Genomic DNA, 17,967 nt, shown 5'->3' on the forward strand with positions numbered 1-17,967 from the left:
ATTTGTATTGTAAGGAAAGCTGACTAGTTGTTGGAGGCGGCACTTTGCCCTGTGTATGTGTGTGTATGCGTGTGTGAATGCCCAAGGGGCAGGCCTGGATCACTAACAGAGCACAGACTATATACAAGGCCTTCGTTGTGCTCTGTGGGATATGACAGCATCTTTGAGACTGCAGAGGGGAGGCTGAGAGCTGCCACAGCCCTCCTCCCACCATTGGCACCCCCCAGACCCCCCCAGGCAGCCAGCCTCTCCTCTGGTTATTAGCTTGCCCAGGGCTCTGCAGGCAGTCTTCCCTCGAGTGCAGGAACTCAGATATCCAAAACTTCTTCAGCCTCTCCTTCTGGGGCCAGATTAGCCAAATTCATTTGGTCTTGAGTGCCCTTTTCCCACAAGTTTTAAACTGTGTTTGTCGATGTCTCTCCAACTTTATTTCACAGAGCTTTCCCACAGTCCACACCAAAGATAATACTTCCCGAACAAGAGGCTGAGACAGAGGAGACCGAGTGAAGCAGACAAGCTAACCAACCAGACGGAAAATTGACACTCATCCACATGGCAAATGTCGTCTTTGTTGAAAGACTCGTTTAATATGAAGCTATTCTGGGGCAATTTCAACAAGATTTCGAGTTACAAAAGCACATTTTGTGAGCATATAGATTCTATGTGCCCAAGGGACATGCGTGGTACATGGACAGTTTCAGAGCTGACTTCTAAGGAAGGTGGGTACAGCTAAAAGCAGGGCTTTTGTCTCGCTGAGTGGAGTGTGTGAGTGTCCTGGAGACTCTGGAGAGGAGGCTGTGGAATGAGGCACACCTCCTGTGACACAAGGCAAAGAACTAGTGAGAAAGGTGGGAAGGGACAGAAATTAAATGAAGCAATCACCAGCATGTTGATAAATGAGTATAAGGTAATGTTATCAAAACTTCCTCCCCCCAATTCATTAAAAGCAAAAACAGATTATTGTCCCTTTACTTACTGCGAAGGGATCACACCTTTTAATCACCCCTTGATTGTTTGGCTAGATATGACCCGAGGGACTTTCCTACCTAGATCTCCTTGACAGATGTCAGTTCTGTTGGCTCCGCCAATGATAAATCGGGGATTCTCACAAATTTCCTGTGAAACAAAAAGGAAATAATAATAGTAGCAGTAGCTATTATTTACTGAGGTCCATACGTAGTACTGGCATCACATATCAAGAGTTTTACACATACCACCCATTTAAACCTCCAAAAACAGCCCATGAATTGGATACTATCATTCTTGTTTTTCAGATGAGGACATCAAGGCTCAGAGAGGTTAAGAAACCTGCCCAAGGACACACAGCTAGTAAGTGAGAGAAGCCAGATACATGGCTTCTTTTCCCATTGTTCCACACTGCTCCCTCACACTGATATACTGTCTGAGTAAAGATGCACCTTGAGAGTTAGGGCAGTGTCATTACTGTCACAGCTTTGGAGAGACACTAGAAAACATGGCTCTTGCTTTTTTTTTTTTTCTCTGCCAGGGAAAAGAGGTACAGGAGGGAAAGTAAAGATCTTTTCCCCCAAGACATGGTAACATAGATATTTAGTATCAGCATATGTCCCAAGGGCCACAGGACTTGAAAGCTGGGGAGAGCCGAGGGTAAATTTGGTGTGGGCCTCAGAGGCCTCCCCATCTGTTGGCGGGTGCGTTCTTTTTTATTTTTGGCGGGTGCGTTCTTTATTCAAGGTAACCCAATAGGACATCCCTGGCCGGAGCAGTTTTCAAATCCAGACACTACCAAATATGTGTATTCCAACAGAGACCAACAGAGGGTGCTCTTGTTTTTGTTTGGATGTGTCATGCTTTGGGGTTTTTTTGTTTTTTTTAAATTTATTTTAAATTTTTTATTTTTTGGCTGCGTTGGGTCTTCGTTGCTGTGCGCGGGCTTTCTCTAGTTGCAACAAGTGGGGTCTACTCTTCACTGTGATGCGCGGGCTTCTCATTGCAGTGGCTTCTCTTGTTGTGGAGCATGGGCTCTAGGCGCGCGGGCTTCAGTAGTTGCAGCATGCGGGCTTCAGTGGTTGCCGTGCATAGGCTCAGTAGTCGTGGTGCATGGGCTCTAGGGCGCGCGGGCTTCAGTAGTTGTGGTGCACGGGCTTAGTTGCTCTGCGGCGCGTGGGATCTTCCTGGACCAGGGCTTGAACCCATGTCCACTGCATTGGTAGGCGGATTCTTAACCACTGTGCCACCAGGGAAGTCCCCATGCTTTGTTATTTAACTTTTGAAATAATTGTAGATTCTGTGTTTTTGTTTTAACACCGTTCTTCACAGCTTCGAGAAGCTTATCCCAGTGACACAGCCCTCTCCTTCTGTTTCTCCCATCACAAGCTGGTATACTCACATGAGTTGAAGCTCCCTGCACTCAGGAATCTCTCTCTCCTACTAGATGGAAAGTCAGTCGTGCTTAGACCACACCACACACAAATCCCCCCTGAAGTTCTTAATCAATGGAAGGATAAACCCAAAACAATAATTTTTAAAAAGATTACCTATAGGAGAGGGAAGGATTAAGGGGGTGAATATAGGGATGGAAGTAAAACTCTGAATATAACTGTTTGAAAATAGTTTTGACTTAGGAATCATGTAAATTTTATGGAATTAAAAGCCAAAATTAAAGACAATTTTAAAAAGCAATCTTTAAAAGCTGAGAGCAAATTGAAGCAAAGGAACCAAACTGCTTATCAAATTGATGGCATGGCCACACACATAAAATGAATTCTTGGGCTTCCCTGGTGGCGCAGTGGTTGAGAGTCCGCCTGCCGATGCAGGGGACGTGGGTTCGTGCCCCGGTCCGGGAAGATCCCACATGCCGTGGAGCGGCTGGGCCTGTGAGCCATGGCCGCTGAGCCTGCGCATCCGGAGCCTGTGCTCCACAACGGGAGAGGCCACAACAGTGAGAGGCCCGTGTACCGCAAAAAAAAAACAAAAACAAGAACAAAGAATTCTTTCAAGTGAATTAAAATATAAAATTTTGGTTGTTTATTCCTTTTGGGATATAGCCTAAGGTCAAAAACCAAAACCATAAAGAAATGTGAACCATAATAAAGAAAAATAACATTGTTGTTACTTCAAAACTTTGACATGTAGGATAAGCTAAATAAGAATGTACATTAATGTCATTAGGAACCAGCATATTTTTAGTGTAAAAGAAAATATGTAAAATGATAAAACCGAATGACTTAAGTAACAACCCTGCAGTGTTAAAGTTGAATTGGATATATAACTTATGATTTATTTTTGTCTCCCTAGAAAAAATTTTCTATCTCTCTGCACTAAAACAAAAGAAACAAAAAAACTAGAAGCAGTAAAAATCTAGCAGTAAAGAAAACATCAACATCCAGAATGTGGTCTTTAAAAACCATTTCCCACTAATAAAATATAAAACTCTCATTATTCCAAATAAGACTCTTTCCTCTTAACAAAGAAACCAATTAAGGTATAGTCAACATATGTTATTTTTGTCTCCCCAGTGTTTTGCCTCCCTAAAATACATACCACTTTCTCCTGGCATTACACCTCAATTTTCAACTGGGGAGCAGCACCACTGTCAGCCCATGTTGTTCTGGTGGGCTTCCCTCTTCACCCAGATCCAGATGGCTATTAAGGGCAATTAGAGTGAGAGTGACTGGTTCAGGGATGGGCACATGACCAAATCTGGGCCAATGAGATATGGGCCAAGACTTTCGTTGTAACTATTGAGAAAGAAATACATATTCCTCTGGGAGTTACTAAGCTGGTGGAGTGTCAGCCTGAAGCTGCTGGTGGCCATTTTTGCCCCTTTGTGAAGTTAGCCCACTTGAGAATAAAGATAACTCAGAGGACGCAGATGGGGGAGTGGGCGGAGAGGTCAGAGGTGATAAATAGATAGACAGGTAGATAGACAAATAGATGATATTAGGGATTGTGTCTTGATGACATTGTTTGAGGCCTGGATTCAGTGTGTCTAAACCTGATCATCACTTTTGAACATTCAAGTTATAGAGCTTTTTTTCGGTTTAAGTTAGTTTGTGTTGGGCCTCTGTTACTTGCCAGCTGAGACACTTGACTACTGAATGTCATGCCCTGTTATAAGGAATATATTATAGAGTAACTCAAATACTAGAATTATAGCTACATTTTTTAGCTGTCACAAGGATAGATTTCTCTCCTTGGGTCTATAGGTACGGAAGCACACCTCATCTCCTCACCTGCCACCAACTACTACCTGACTACTTGAAAAGGCAGTAGCAACTGCACTGCTTTCTCTTCCATCTGCTTAGAGGTCCAGGTATTTGAATGGAGTTACATTTTTTGCAGTAGTAAAGATTCCCCAATATACTACATTTACCTTCAATACTACCTCAGCTAAATTCACCAAACATTAATTGAGCTTCCAAGTATGCACAGGGCTGGGGGATTTAAGGATATAATAAAAATAGGAAATCGTCTCTGCCCGCCCTCCAGGAAACCCCCAACCTAGGGACCCTCAGTTGTTTGTCCTCGTGAGAGATGTCTGTTTGGTGAGGGTCAGTTACCAAACTTGTTGAGGGTTAATTCATAGAACAGCTAGATTTACCTAGATACCCCTTCCCACCACCTACTTTCCTGGAGTATCTGAGATCTGTTTTTGTTGGTTAATATGAACAAAGGGTAAATTGTCCTGGCTCTGTCACTTTAACTTGGGGACCTAAGACTTCCAGTCACTTGTTTGGCTATAATTTAGCATGGAGACTGGATCTGTCAGTGATGGATTCCCAACAATTAGCAACAGATGACCATTTCCTCAGTTTTTGAGTGCTGTGGTTTGCAAACATTTTTTTTATTGTATACCTTCATCATTAAAATATTCTGAACATGCAACTGTACATATTCTTATTAGTTTTAAATTATGTGTGTGTGTTATCCTAACATACAACGTGCATTATAAGAAAAACAAAAGCATACATTTAAAAGGGTGGGCTAATATAGATATATGTAGGGGACTTCTGGTTTCAGCTCCAACATGCAAAAAGCTTGGAAGTCATCCCTCCCATCCTTACCACAAGAAAAAGCCAAACACCTGAAAACCAGTGACTTTGCTTGCATCCATCAGAGAACTGAGGTTGCAGGGCAACCTACCACCCTGAAATATGGACACAAGTGAAACCAGAGAGTTATAGCCAAGATCTGTTTATCTGGAACAGAAGCTGCCTCAGCCACAAACTGGGAGGAACACTTAAATGGTTACTTTGATGAATTTCAGGAAGCTGAGTGTGGACTAGCACAAAAGTGAGAAACTTCTGGAGGCCACAGTTTTGGGAGAAACCCCCAACCCTTTCATGGTTTTTACCTCCAAAAATCGAAGTTCTCATGGTGAAGACCCAAGAAAGATCCCCCCTACAGGGGAAAAGACTTTTCCAGTCTTACCTATGTTGGGGGAAGTGTATTACTCCCACCCCAGCCACCTCCAGGCTTTCTCACCCGAGAAGGGGTAAAAGCTATACCAATGGAGAAACGTGTATGAAGGTCATAGCCCGGAGAGACAGTCTCATTAAAAGAAAGAACTTTAATCATTAGATTATAGAACACTTCCCCTCCCTGATCATACCACCACATCAACAGAGCTCCAGTGAAATAACAGTGACTTACAGCTGAAAGAGCTGCAAGATGTAAACTCTGATAAGTAATTAGGAAAGCCCAAAGTCAAGAGAGGAGACAAAACAAGGATATTAAAGGAATTTGAAGCTTCTGACTCCTGCAGCTGGAGGAAACAAACACAGCACAACTTCTAGCCAGCTTAACATAAATCCTTATACCAAAGGCTAATGTATCTCAGTTCTTATTACCCAAAGCAATGTGTCTGGCTTTCAGTAAAAAATTACAAGAGATGCCCCAAAGCAGGCAAATGCAATCTGAAGAGCAAGCATCAGAACTAGATTCCAATATAACATAGATGTTGGAATTATCAGGCAGGGAATTTAAAATAACTATGATAAGTAGGTCAAAAAGTCTAATGGAAAAAGTACATAACATTTAAGAAAAGATGTGCAATATAAGCAGAGAGATGGAAACTCTAAGAAAGAATCAAAAGGAAACGATAGAAATAAAAGGCAGTGTAACATGTATTTGATGGGCTCATCAGTAGATTAGACATGGACAAGAAAAAAAAATCAGTGAAATTGAAGATGAGACAATAGGAATTTCCTAAAGTGAAATGCAAAGAGAAAAATATAACAGCAAAAACAACAACAACAAAACAGAGCAGAACATCCAAGAACTGTGGGACAATTCAAAAGGTTCAGCATATGCATAATTGGAATACTGGAGGGAAAGAACAGAGCAGAAGAAATATTTGAAGTAATAATGTCCAAGAACTTTCCAAAATTAATGACAGATACCAAATCACAGATCCAAGAAGCACAAAGAACATCAAGTAGCATAAATGCCAGCAAAATAAAACATAACTACACTTAGGCATATCATATTCAAACTGCAGATAACCAAAGATAAAGAAAAGATCTTCAAAGAAGCCAAGAGGGAGAAAAATACCTTTGCTCTAGAGGAAAAAAGACAAGAATTATAGTAGACTTCTCTTCAGAAACCATGCAAGCAAGAAATATTTAAATTAATGAAAAACCCATCAACCTAGCATTCTATATGCAGAGAATTTATCTTTCAAAACTGAAGGAGACTAGAGGCTTTCTCAGACAAATAAAACCACAGGGAAGGGACTTCCCTGGTGGTGCAGTGGTGAAGACTCCATGCTCCCAATGCAGGGGGCCCTGGTTCGATCCCTGGTCAGGGAACTAGATCCCACATGCATGCCACAACTGAGTGCGCATGCCACAACTAAGGAGCCAGCGAGTTGCAACTAAGGAGACTGCTGGCTGCAACTAAGGAGCACACATGCTGTAATTAAAGGAACACACCTACCGCAGCTAAGACCCGGCACAACCAAATAAATAAATAAAATAAATGTTTAAAATAATAACCCACAGGGAATTCATTTCCAGCAGACTTGGCTTGCAAGAAATGTTTAAATAAGCTCTTCAAGGAGAAGGAAAATTATATAGATCAGAAACCTGGACTACATAAAGAAAGGAAGCGCATCAGAGAAGGAATAAATGAAGGTAAAATAAAACTTTTAGTTTTCTTATTTTTAATCTAAAGATAACTTTATTTAAAGTAATAATCACAACAACGTGTTGAGTAATTATATCATATGGATAAGTGAAATGCATGACAGTAATGTCATGGGAAGGAAGGGAGGAATTGGGAATTTTCTGTTGTAAGGTACTAGACTACATATACAGTGGTATATGTTATTTGAAGGTGAAATCAGATTAGTTGTAAGTGTATATTGGAAACTTTAGCATAGCCATTAACATCTTTTAAAAAGTATAATTGATATACTTAGAGATAAATGGAATCATATAGAATACTCAATTAAAACCAGAGAATGCAGGAAAGGGGAGAGGAGAGAAACAAAAATTGCAACAAATAGAAAACAGTTATAAACATAGTAGATATTAATCCAACTATATTATAATCACTTAAATGTGAATGGCCTTCATGCCCCGGTCCAGGCAGATCCCACATGCCGCTGAGCGGCTAGGCCCATGAGCCATGGCTGCTGGGCCTGCGCGTCCGGAGCCTGTGCTCTGCAACGGGAGAGGCCACAACAGTGAGAGGCCCGCGTACCGCAAAAAAAAAAAAAAAAAGGTAGAGATTGTGAGAATAGATTTTTTTAAAAGACCCAACGATATGTTATCTACAAGAAAATCACTTTAAATATAAAGACTCGGATAGCTAGAGAAGGATACACCATGCTAATGCTCATCAAAAGAAAGCTGGAGGGCTTCCCTAGTGGCGCAGTGGTTAAGAATCCGCCCTGCCAATGCAGGGGACACGGGTTTGAGCGCTGCTCTGGGAAGATCCCACATGCCGTGGAGCAACTAAGCCCGTGCGCCACAACTACTGAGCCTGCGCTCTAGAGCCTGCGAACAACAACTACTGAGCCCACGTGCCACAACTACTGAAGCCCACGTGCCTAGAGCCCGTGCTTCGCAACAAGAGAAGCCACCGCAATGAGAAGCCTGCGCACCACAATGTAGCCCCTGCTCGCCACAGCTAGAGAAAGCCCGCGTGCAGCAACAAAAGACCCAACTCAGCCGAAAAAAATAGATAAATAGATAAATAAATTTTAAAAAAAGAAAGAAAGAAAGCTGGAATAGCTGTATAAATTTCAGACAAAGCAGACTTCATTACAAGGAAAATTATCAGAGATAAAGAGATGCATTACATAATGATAAAGGAGTCCTTTGTCCAAGAAAACATACAATCCTAAATGTGGATGCACCTAACAATAGAGTGTCAAAAGACACGAGGCAAAAAGTGATACATCTGAAAGGAAAAATAGACAAATCTAGTATTATAGTTGGAGACTTTAACACCCCTTGTTCATGAACTTCAGCAGGTAGAAAATCAATAAGGATATAGTTGACCTGAATGGCACTAGCAATCAACTTAACCTAATTAACATTTATAGACTACTCCACCCAACAATAGCAGAATACACATTCTGCTCTCAATATCACATGGAAGAGTCACTAAGATAGACCACATTCTGGGCTATAAAACACACCTCGACAAATTTAAAAGAATAGAAAATATGCAAAGTATGTTTTCAGACTAAAGTGGAATGAAACTAGAAAGCAATAAAAATAAGATAACTGGAAAATCCCAAATTATTTGGAAATTAAACAACACACTTCTAGATAACACACAAGTCAAAGAAGAAGTTTCGAGAGAAGTTAAAAATTGCTTTGAACTAAATAAAAATGAAAATATATCATCAAAATTTGTGGGATGCAGTGAAACCAGTGCTTAGAGGGAAATCTATAACATTAAGTGCATATATTAGAAAAGAAGAAAGATCTGATATCAATACCAATATTCTATCTCAGGACACCAGAGAAAGAAAAAAAATTTAAGCTCAAAGCAAGCAGAAAAACAGAAATAATAAAAGAGCAGAATCATCAATGAAATTGAAAATAGAAAAACAAGAGAGAATCAATAAAGCCAAAAACTGGTTCCTTGAAAAGGTCAATAAAATTAATAAACCTGTAACCATGCTCACCAAGGAAAAAAGAGAGAAGACACCAATTACCAACAGTAGAAATGGAGAGATCACCACTACTGATCCCAGGGACATTAAAAGGATAATAAAGGAATACTGCAAATACCTCTAAGCCCACAGATTTGATAACTTTAGATAAAATGGACTAATTTCGTAAAAGACACAAAACTCACACAAAGACAAACAGACCATCTGAATATGGCTATACCTATTGAAGAAATTTATTCAATGATTAATAACCCTCCAAAAAAAAGCACCAGATCCAGATGATTTATTGGTGAATTCTATGAAACATTCAAGGAAGAAATGATACAAATTCTCTATAATATCTTCCAGAAAAATTGAAGCAGAGGAATCACTTCCTAACTCATCCTATGAGGCCAGTATTACCCTAATACCCAAACCAGAAAAAGACATTGCCAAGGAAAACTACAGACCAGTATCTCTTATGAAAATAGAAACCAAATCCTCAAAAAAAAAAATTAGTAACTCAAAAACAACAATGTATAAACAAAATTATATACTACAAGTATATAATTTACCTGGGATTTATTCCAGGTATGCAATACTGGTTCAACATTTGGAAATCAATCAATGATATCCATCACAGCAGGCTAAGAAGAAAAATCACATGATCATATATCAGTTGATGCAGAAAAAGCATTTAACAAAATTCAATACCCATTCATGATAAAAACTCCTAGGAATAGAGGGGAATGTCCTCAAGTTGGTAAAGAAAATTTACTTTTAAAAAGTTTTAAACGAACTGCAATTATCTTCATATTTAATGTTAAGAAATTAGATGCTTTCCCCTTAAGGTCAGAAACAAGTCAAAATGTCTCCTCTTACCACTCTTATTTGACATCATACTGAAAGTCCTAGCTAATGAAATAAAACAAGAAAAGGAAATAAAATTTATAAAGACTGGAAAGGAAGAAATAAGCTCTTTATTCACAGATGACATAATTGTCTATGTAGAAAATCCCAAACAAATGCCAAAAAGAAAAAAAAAACCTTTCTGGAACTAATAAGCAAGCACAGTTGCAGGATAGAAGGTTAGTATATAAAAGTCAGTCGCTTTCCTATATACCAGCAATGAACAAATGGAATTTGATAAAAACAAAAACAAACTTCATTTACAATAACACATACACACACAAAGAGAAATACTTTGGTATAAGTTAGTATGAACTCATGTTTTGCTTATTATAAATACAGATAGTTAATACAGAAATACAGTTATGTCTGGGATGAGTCCTAGGAATCTGCATTTTAAACTGGCATCCCAAGGTGATTCTGATGCAGGTAGTCCAAAGACCACACTTTGAGAAGCACAGAGTAGCTGAATACAGTTGAAACAAATGGACTCCTCAATTGCCAGGCAGTAAGGTATCCTTGAGCAAACTGCTTCTCCCTGTAGGGAGTGTGGCTGGTCAGCATGGACCTTTTTGTTTACACAGAAGTGACCCATCACTAATGAACCAGCCTTAGGCAAGAAGTTAAGAAGGCAAATCTCTAGCCTCCTGCAGCCTCCTATGTCATAACCATTCACCAGCTTCCAGGGAACTCTCCTTGAAACTGTGAGCCCTAGTCCTCTTCACCACTCCACTTTCCCACCCCCAGAATACCTGCTCTCGAGAAGAAACATCGATTATTCCTTACTGTTTTACTACGAATTTAAGTCGGTGCATTAGCTGTCTTAAAAATATTTACAGTCTCAGGGATCTATAAAGTATTAAATAATCTCTAGTTCAGGAATAGAAAATAACAGCCCCAGTTTCAGGAGGAAGCAGGAATGTATTTTGGGGGCAAATGGGTAGGAGAATGTTGATAAGCCACTTGCTCAGATCCGGGATCTGTGGCCTCAGGCTCTGGACCACTTGACCTCCCATTCCTAAGAGCTGTCTCCTGAAGCCCCGTCCCTCCTATCCCTACCTTTGGCCTTTTCCACGTGATGGCCTTCATCTTGGTTTTCTGGCTCAGCTCATGGGAGCCCAGGGACTGAACACCTGCTGGGAACACACGGTCTTCAAAGAGGCACTTCTGAGCCAGGCACCGTTGTCTGAGAACAACAAAATCCTGCCCCTCATACTTGAGGGGCCGTGTGGCGGTGCCTTCTCCGTTTCTCCTGTCCCTCTCCCGGATCACACGGTCACAGAAGAATCCTGGCAGCAGGTAGGGCATGGTGACTGCTCAGGGAGTGGAGCTGTGACTTCACTGTGGCCTCTCTCCTGCTGCGCCCTCAGTCCAAGGCCTAATCCTCCCGTGAATGGGCCGGAGCCTATATAGCTCCTCCACTCTCAGCAGTGCAATGCAAATGAACACAGCCCAGAGAAAGGCTGTGGTCAGAGTCAGCAGCTTTGGCTGGAGGCCCCTGAGCCCACGGTCAAGGGGCAACACCATGCCAGTCAGACAGGGAGCTGGCAAGGGGAGCGAGAGAGCCAGGGACAGCCCCAGGACAGGCCACAAGACCTGCAGACCTTCAGGCTACTTCCATCAGCCTTGCTGGGATTCTTTCTTTAAAAAGAGAAAATGTAGTTACAGAGAGGCTTACCCTGCCTCAGCAAAAGGCATTCATGCCTTTAACACTGGCGGCCAATGGGATATAGCATGGGGCCTTCGAAACATGCTGTATACACTAATCCTATACAGGCTCCTGAATGCATAGGAGGATTCTGTTCCGGGCCATTGTCTGAGGTTAATGAAGCCTTCATTCTCCTGATGTCCCTGCCCCATCCCCCCAAAGACCTTGACTGGACATTTAGGGACTCTAATCTGTGAGAGTGACCCAGAGGGTAGGTAGCTTGACCTCAAATGAGAGTCCCTGTTAGAGTGGGTCCCAGTGCAGTGAACAGACATCCACGGTTGTGAGTTCAGGACCTTTGAGGCAGAGAAAGTGGTAGATGGGGAAGGAGGATAAATGTGTGTCGGAATATATTCGCAAGAAAACTGAGCTTTTTCAAAATTTCACCATGCACAAACGGGCAACTCGAGAGTAAGGGCAGGGAGCTGGCATGGGTGGAAACTCCGTTCTGGCAGCCCTCCCACTAGGAGGATGCCGTCTCCCTGTCCACTTGTTCACTCTTGTCAGTTTTTGTCAGTGCTTCTCAAAGTGTGGTCTTTGGACTACCTGCATCAGAATCACCTGGGATGCAAGTTTAAAATGCAGATTCTAGGGCTTACCCCAGACCTAACGATTCAGATCCTCTTGGTAGGGGTTTGGGACTCTGCAATTTAAATAAGCACATCAGGGATTCTATGTTCACTAGTGTTTGAAACCATGACATTGGCTTTACAGGACACTATAATAGCTCAACGTAATTCTTTTTTTTTTTTTTTTTCGGTATGTGGGCCTCTCACTGTTGTGGCCTCTCCTGTTGCGGAGCACAGGCTCCGGACACGCAGGCCCAGCAGCCATGGCTCACGGGGCCCAGCCACTCCGCGGCATGCGGGATCCTCCTGGACCAGGGCACGAACCCGCGTCCCCTGCATCGGCAGGTGGACTCTCAACTACTGCGCCACCAGGAAAGCCTTCAACGTAATTCTTGAGGTCAGTTTTTTTAAGAAATAATTTTATTTTTATTCAGTTTATACATGAACAAAGTTTTAAAAAGTCAAAGAGAAGTTACCTAGAGGAACAGCAGTCTCTTGCCCTGCAAATTTCTCTCCTCAGAGACAGCCACTTTTAATTCTTTTAGCTCTTTCTTCTGGTATTTACCTCTATATTTCTAAATAATATGCTTATATTATTACTTTTTAATTTATTATTTTTAGAAAGTATCAATAGAATTCCTATTTGGGGGAATGAGATTTAGGTTTCTCGCATTATGCTCTGCCCATCATCTTCCCAAAATACTTATGTCATAAATTTTAGAGAAATTAAAATTCATTATTTCCTTTAATATAATTAAATATTGTTCACTTCTTAACTAAGTAGTATGCTGTGTTACATTTCCTTTCTGTATAAATGTTTCTTTTCTCTTATTCTTTATAATTCTCTGATTTTTTAATGTATCCATCAGTGCTTTTCTTCAGCAGTAGTTTTTACAAATACTTAAATGCATAGATAACCTAGAGGTACATTGCTCCCCAACTTAGGGCCTTCCTTTGCAGCCCTTCTCCCCTACAGACCAGACCAGCAGTCTTCCAGGTCTGGAGCAGTGGCCTCGGACTGACTGCCCTTCTCCTGGGTGGAAATCTGTTTCCTGGATTTTAACCCTTCTTTGGTTCACTCCTCGATTTTACTGGCACACAACTTGCAGTTTTCGTAAGACTGGATGAGTGGGAGGTAAGTCACTTGAGTCCTTGCCCATCTATCTCTTTTCTGTCTTTGCACTTGATTGAGAATTTGTCTAGGTGTTTTAGGTTGAAAATCAGTTTCCTTCAGAAGTTTTAAGGCATTGTCTCATTGCTCCTGGCATCTGGTGTTGAGAAGTATGATGCAATTTTTATGAACATTCCTTTGTATGTGACCTGTCTTTTCCCTCTGAAAGCTTTTAGGGTTTTCTCCCTTCTCCCTCTCCCCAACAACCCCCCACCCTAATTCCAAAAGCCACATTTGTGTGTCTTGGTATGAGTTTATTTATTTTTAAAATTCTTTGTGCTGAGCTCTCAGTGACTCCTTTCAAGGTAGAGAATTTTGTCCCCAGTTCTGGGATATTCTTATATTATTTCTTTTACATTTCTCTCCCTTTCCGTTATTTTTTCTCCCTTTCTTCCTTTCTCTCTTTCTTTTTTTCCTTTTCCTTGATTTTATATTTTAACCCTGTTATTGAAATGTTAGATTTTAGCTATCACAGTTTTTTAGCTTTTCATTATGAAAAATTTCAAACTTGCAGAAAAGTTTAAAGAATGGACACCCATATAGCTTACATCTACATTCAACAATTGTTAACATTTTGCCATCTTTGTTTTACCTATCTATATACGTATGTATAGATTTTATTATTTTTTTGCTGAACCGTTTGAAAGAGTGTTGTTCGTACAATGACAGTTTACACCTAAATACTTAGGGATATACTTAGGATACACCAGGCATCTCCTAAAGACAAGAACACTCTCCTCCTGACCATAATGCCATTATCACTGAGAAAATTAACTACTGCTCTCTAATATTATCCAAGATCCAAATCCCTGTGATAATTTTTTCAGTTGTTCCCCAAATGTCTTTTATAGATGCTTTTATTTTTTGAACCAGTATCCAATGAATGTTCATAATGAAATTTAATAATTCAATAATTGGATTAGGTGGTGTTAAAGTGGGAATTAGTGAATTGGAAGCTACTTCAGAAGAAATCACATAGAATACCACACAGAGAATCAAAGATGGGAAAGTTTTTTTAAAAAGAGGTTAAGATATATATGTGATAGAGCAAGATAAGGTCATCATATATTTCACTGGAGTTCTAGAAGAAGATAATAGAAAATATGGGGAGAAATAATATTCTAAGAGATTTTCTACAATGGATTCATGACTCAGATTCAAGATCCCAATGAATCCTAAGCAGGAAAGATATAAAGAAATACACGTTTAGACACAACAATGCAGAATACCATAGACAGAGAGGAGTTTGAAAGCAGTCAGAGAGAAAAGGCAGATGGCCTATTAAGGGATACCAAATAGAATGATTGCTGACTTCAACAACAACGTAATCCAGAGGACAGCACTGAGAATAAACCTAGGGCTGATTACTCAGGAAAAGTATTTTAAGAGTGACAGCAAATTTCACACAAATAAAAATTGAAACGCTTACTACAAACAGACCCCCACTAAAGGAACTTCTAAACAATGTACTTTAGGAAAAAGTAAAATTATTCTAGAAAGAAAAGTCTAAGACTCAGGAAGGATCAGTAAACAAAGAAATTGGCAAATGTGTGTAAATTTAAGCAAATATTGAAAAATTACAATATTTTCTAATTTTAAGGTTGAAAAATCAAGATAGAGATAAAATTCTGAACATCCATGGCATATTAGTTAGAAGAGGAGTACTTAAAGTGCTCTATCTTCCTCATATTATTTATGAGAAAAATAATAGTATTGATATTTCAGGCTTCGTCAAGATAATATGTATGCTAACAATTTAAGGCAACCACTGAAAAGACAGAAACAATCAATAACTTCCAAACTAGTAGAAAGAAAAAACAAATGAGAGAAAGCACTTTTAATCAATTAAAAGGACATAAAGAGGAAAACAGGAACATTTCAAAAGAAATACAAACAGAAAGGTTATGGTTAGGAAGATAGATAGAAATAAACCCAAAGTACATCAAAGCTCATAATCAATGTAAATAGACTAAAATCTCCAGTTAAAAGGCAAAGGTTTTGGACTTCCCTGATGGTCCAGTGGTTAAGAATCCGCCTTCCAATGCAGGGGACGCAGGTTTGATCCCTGGTCGGGGAACTAAGATCCCACATGCCGCAGGACAACTAAGCCCCCACATGCAACTGCTGAGCCCATGCACCACATCAGGACATAGAAATGTTGAAAGTAAAAGAATGAAAAAAATATATATCAAGCAAAAACTTGCCCCCAAAGTTGCTGTATCTACATTAATATCCAATATGATTGACTTTAGAGCAAAAAAAAAAAAAGGTTTTTAAAGAGATAAAATGGTTACTAAAAATACCTAGAAGAATAAATATTACCACTGACTCAAGAAGAAAAACAATTTCAAATGATCCCATTATTATTGAAGAGGCTGTATTTTCATTAATAAATAAAATCTTCCCTTAAAGAAAACGCTGGCAAAATTCTACCAAATATTTAAGAAGCATATAGCTTCCATCTTACACAGTCTCTTCACAGAATAGAAGAAAGAACATTCCCCACTCATTTTAGGAGGTTAATATAACCTTGATCCCAAAATGGGACAGCACCAGAAAGGGAAATATTAAGCCAATCTCACTAATGATCATATATGCAAAAACCTAAATAAAGGATTTGTAAGCCAAAATTCAGTGACATGTAAAAATGATAATACATTCTAAGTTTGTTTTATTCTAAGAATGCAAGGGGTCAATACTGGAAAACTCTATTAATGTGATTTTGTATATTAACTGTTTAAAGAAGGAAAATCACGATTTTCTCAATAAATGCAGAAAAAGTATTAAAGTTCAACAACCATTTATGATTTTAAAAGAAACTCTTAGCAAAGCAGGAATAGAGGGGAACTTTCTTAATGATAAGTTGTTTCTACAAATCAATGTGTAGAAAATCTATTCAACAGTGAAACATTAAGAATACTCCCTTTAAAACGGGAAACCTGAGGAAGATGCCTGCTATCTCCTTAGTTATTAACATTATGCTAGAGGGTTTTGCCAGTGCAATAAGACACGAATTAGGCTGCATAATGCACTGGGTAGCCCCATTATTATTTTCACGTGACCTAACTATTTATACAGAAACATAGACTCTATAGACAAATAACTTGGGATCAATAATCAAATTATTAGAATTACTAAGAGTTTAGTGGGAGTTCCCTGGCAGTCCAGTGGTTACTCGGACTCGGCACTTTCACTGCTGTGGCCCGGGTTCAATCCCTGGTATCCTGCAAGCCATGTGGCTCGGCCAAGAGCAAAAAAAAAAGGCTTATTGGCACAAGGTGTGTTAGCACAAAGATAGACACACATAATGGAACACAACAGAGAGCGCAGAAACAGAGCCACGCATTGATAGATATTTGATTTATTTAAAAAGTGTCATTGTAAAAGGGATTGTCTTTTTAATAAATTGTGCTGGAAACTTTGGATATCCATATGGAAAAACATCAAAATGTGATCCCTATCTTATATGCAAAAATCATTTCTAGATGTATTGTAGACCCAAATATGAAGGCAGAAAAATAAAGTTTCTAAATGATAATAAAAAGGAATTACTTTGGTTTAGGAAAAACATTCTTAACAGAACACAAAAAGCACTAACTATAAAGGAAAAAATAAATTAAGAATTAATTTAGAACTTCTAGTTAAGAGCTTTTAATTTAGAATTTTTTAAGTAAAAAAATACCCTTAAAAGAGGGAAAAGTTTGGACTTCCCTGGCAGTCCAGTGGTTAAGACTCTGGGCTTCCAATGCAGGGGGCGCGGGTTCGATCCCTGGTCAGGGAAATAAGATCCCACATGCCGCGTGGTGTGGCCAAAAAATGGGGAAAAAAGCACATCTAAACAATAAATGATTAGTATCCAGGATACATAAAGAATGCTTATAATTCAAGTTGAAAAAAACAAACGACTCAATAGAAAAATGAGTGAAAGACAACAGCTATTTCGTGGACAGCAAGATAAATAATCAAGAACTACATGAATTATGAAAAGATGCTCTTCTTTATTCATAATCAATGAAATGCATCTTCTCATACCTTTCTTGGCTATTTCTGTCTCTGCCCCTCCCATTCTCAGAGCTCTACTGCTGAGTTATTTCAGCTTGTTCCTCCCATGATGTCTAGAGTCCTGTCTCCATCACGACTTTCAGGAGGAGCTGCTGTCTTGTGGAATATAATGGGAGGCAGTCCTAAATGTTATCGATATTTATAGAATTGTCACACTTTCGCCAAAACTTATGCTTCCCCAGCCCCGCTCCAGGATGGCACTGTGATGATTCTCTGCTGAGTAGAGAGGGGGCTGGCTCTCAACTGGGTACCTCATTTTGCCTTTCACTTACCGTCACCGCTATTGACAATCGCGCTAAGCAAGTCATGTACGGTATCTCATTTAATCCTTACAACTCTATGAAAGTAGGAATTTTCATTTTCTTTTCACATGGGAGGAAACTGAGACCCAGAAATGGTCCGTAACTTGCCTGAGGTCACATTGGTAAGAGGTGGAGCCGGGATTTGAATCCAGTTT

At 39.7% G+C, this 17,967-nt stretch overlaps 1 protein-coding gene across 5 annotated transcripts in view; it reads right to left on the minus strand.

Moving 5' to 3' along the window:
• The window catches only part of CAPN3 (calpain 3), a 48,433-nt gene that overhangs the window by 22,975 nt on the left and 7,491 nt on the right, over positions 1–17,967 (minus strand). For 4 of the 5 annotated variants that reach the window (XM_024732429.1, XM_024732433.1, XM_024732431.1 and 1 more), the window contains exon 2: positions 1,047–1,116. In XM_024732429.1, coding sequence (XP_024588197.1) covers positions 1,047–1,116 — 70 coding nt within the window. Of the gene's footprint in view, positions 1–1,046; positions 1,117–11,059; positions 11,309–17,967 lie in introns of those variants that run through there. The other variant, XM_024732434.1, reaches the window with a different exon arrangement.

The sequence above is a fragment of the Neophocaena asiaeorientalis genome, unplaced genomic scaffold (genome assembly GCF_003031525.2).
Source record: "Neophocaena asiaeorientalis asiaeorientalis breed wild unplaced genomic scaffold, Neophocaena_asiaeorientalis_V1.1 scaffold119, whole genome shotgun sequence".
In the NCBI taxonomy this organism is placed as follows: Eukaryota; Metazoa; Chordata; class Mammalia; order Artiodactyla; family Phocoenidae; genus Neophocaena; species Neophocaena asiaeorientalis.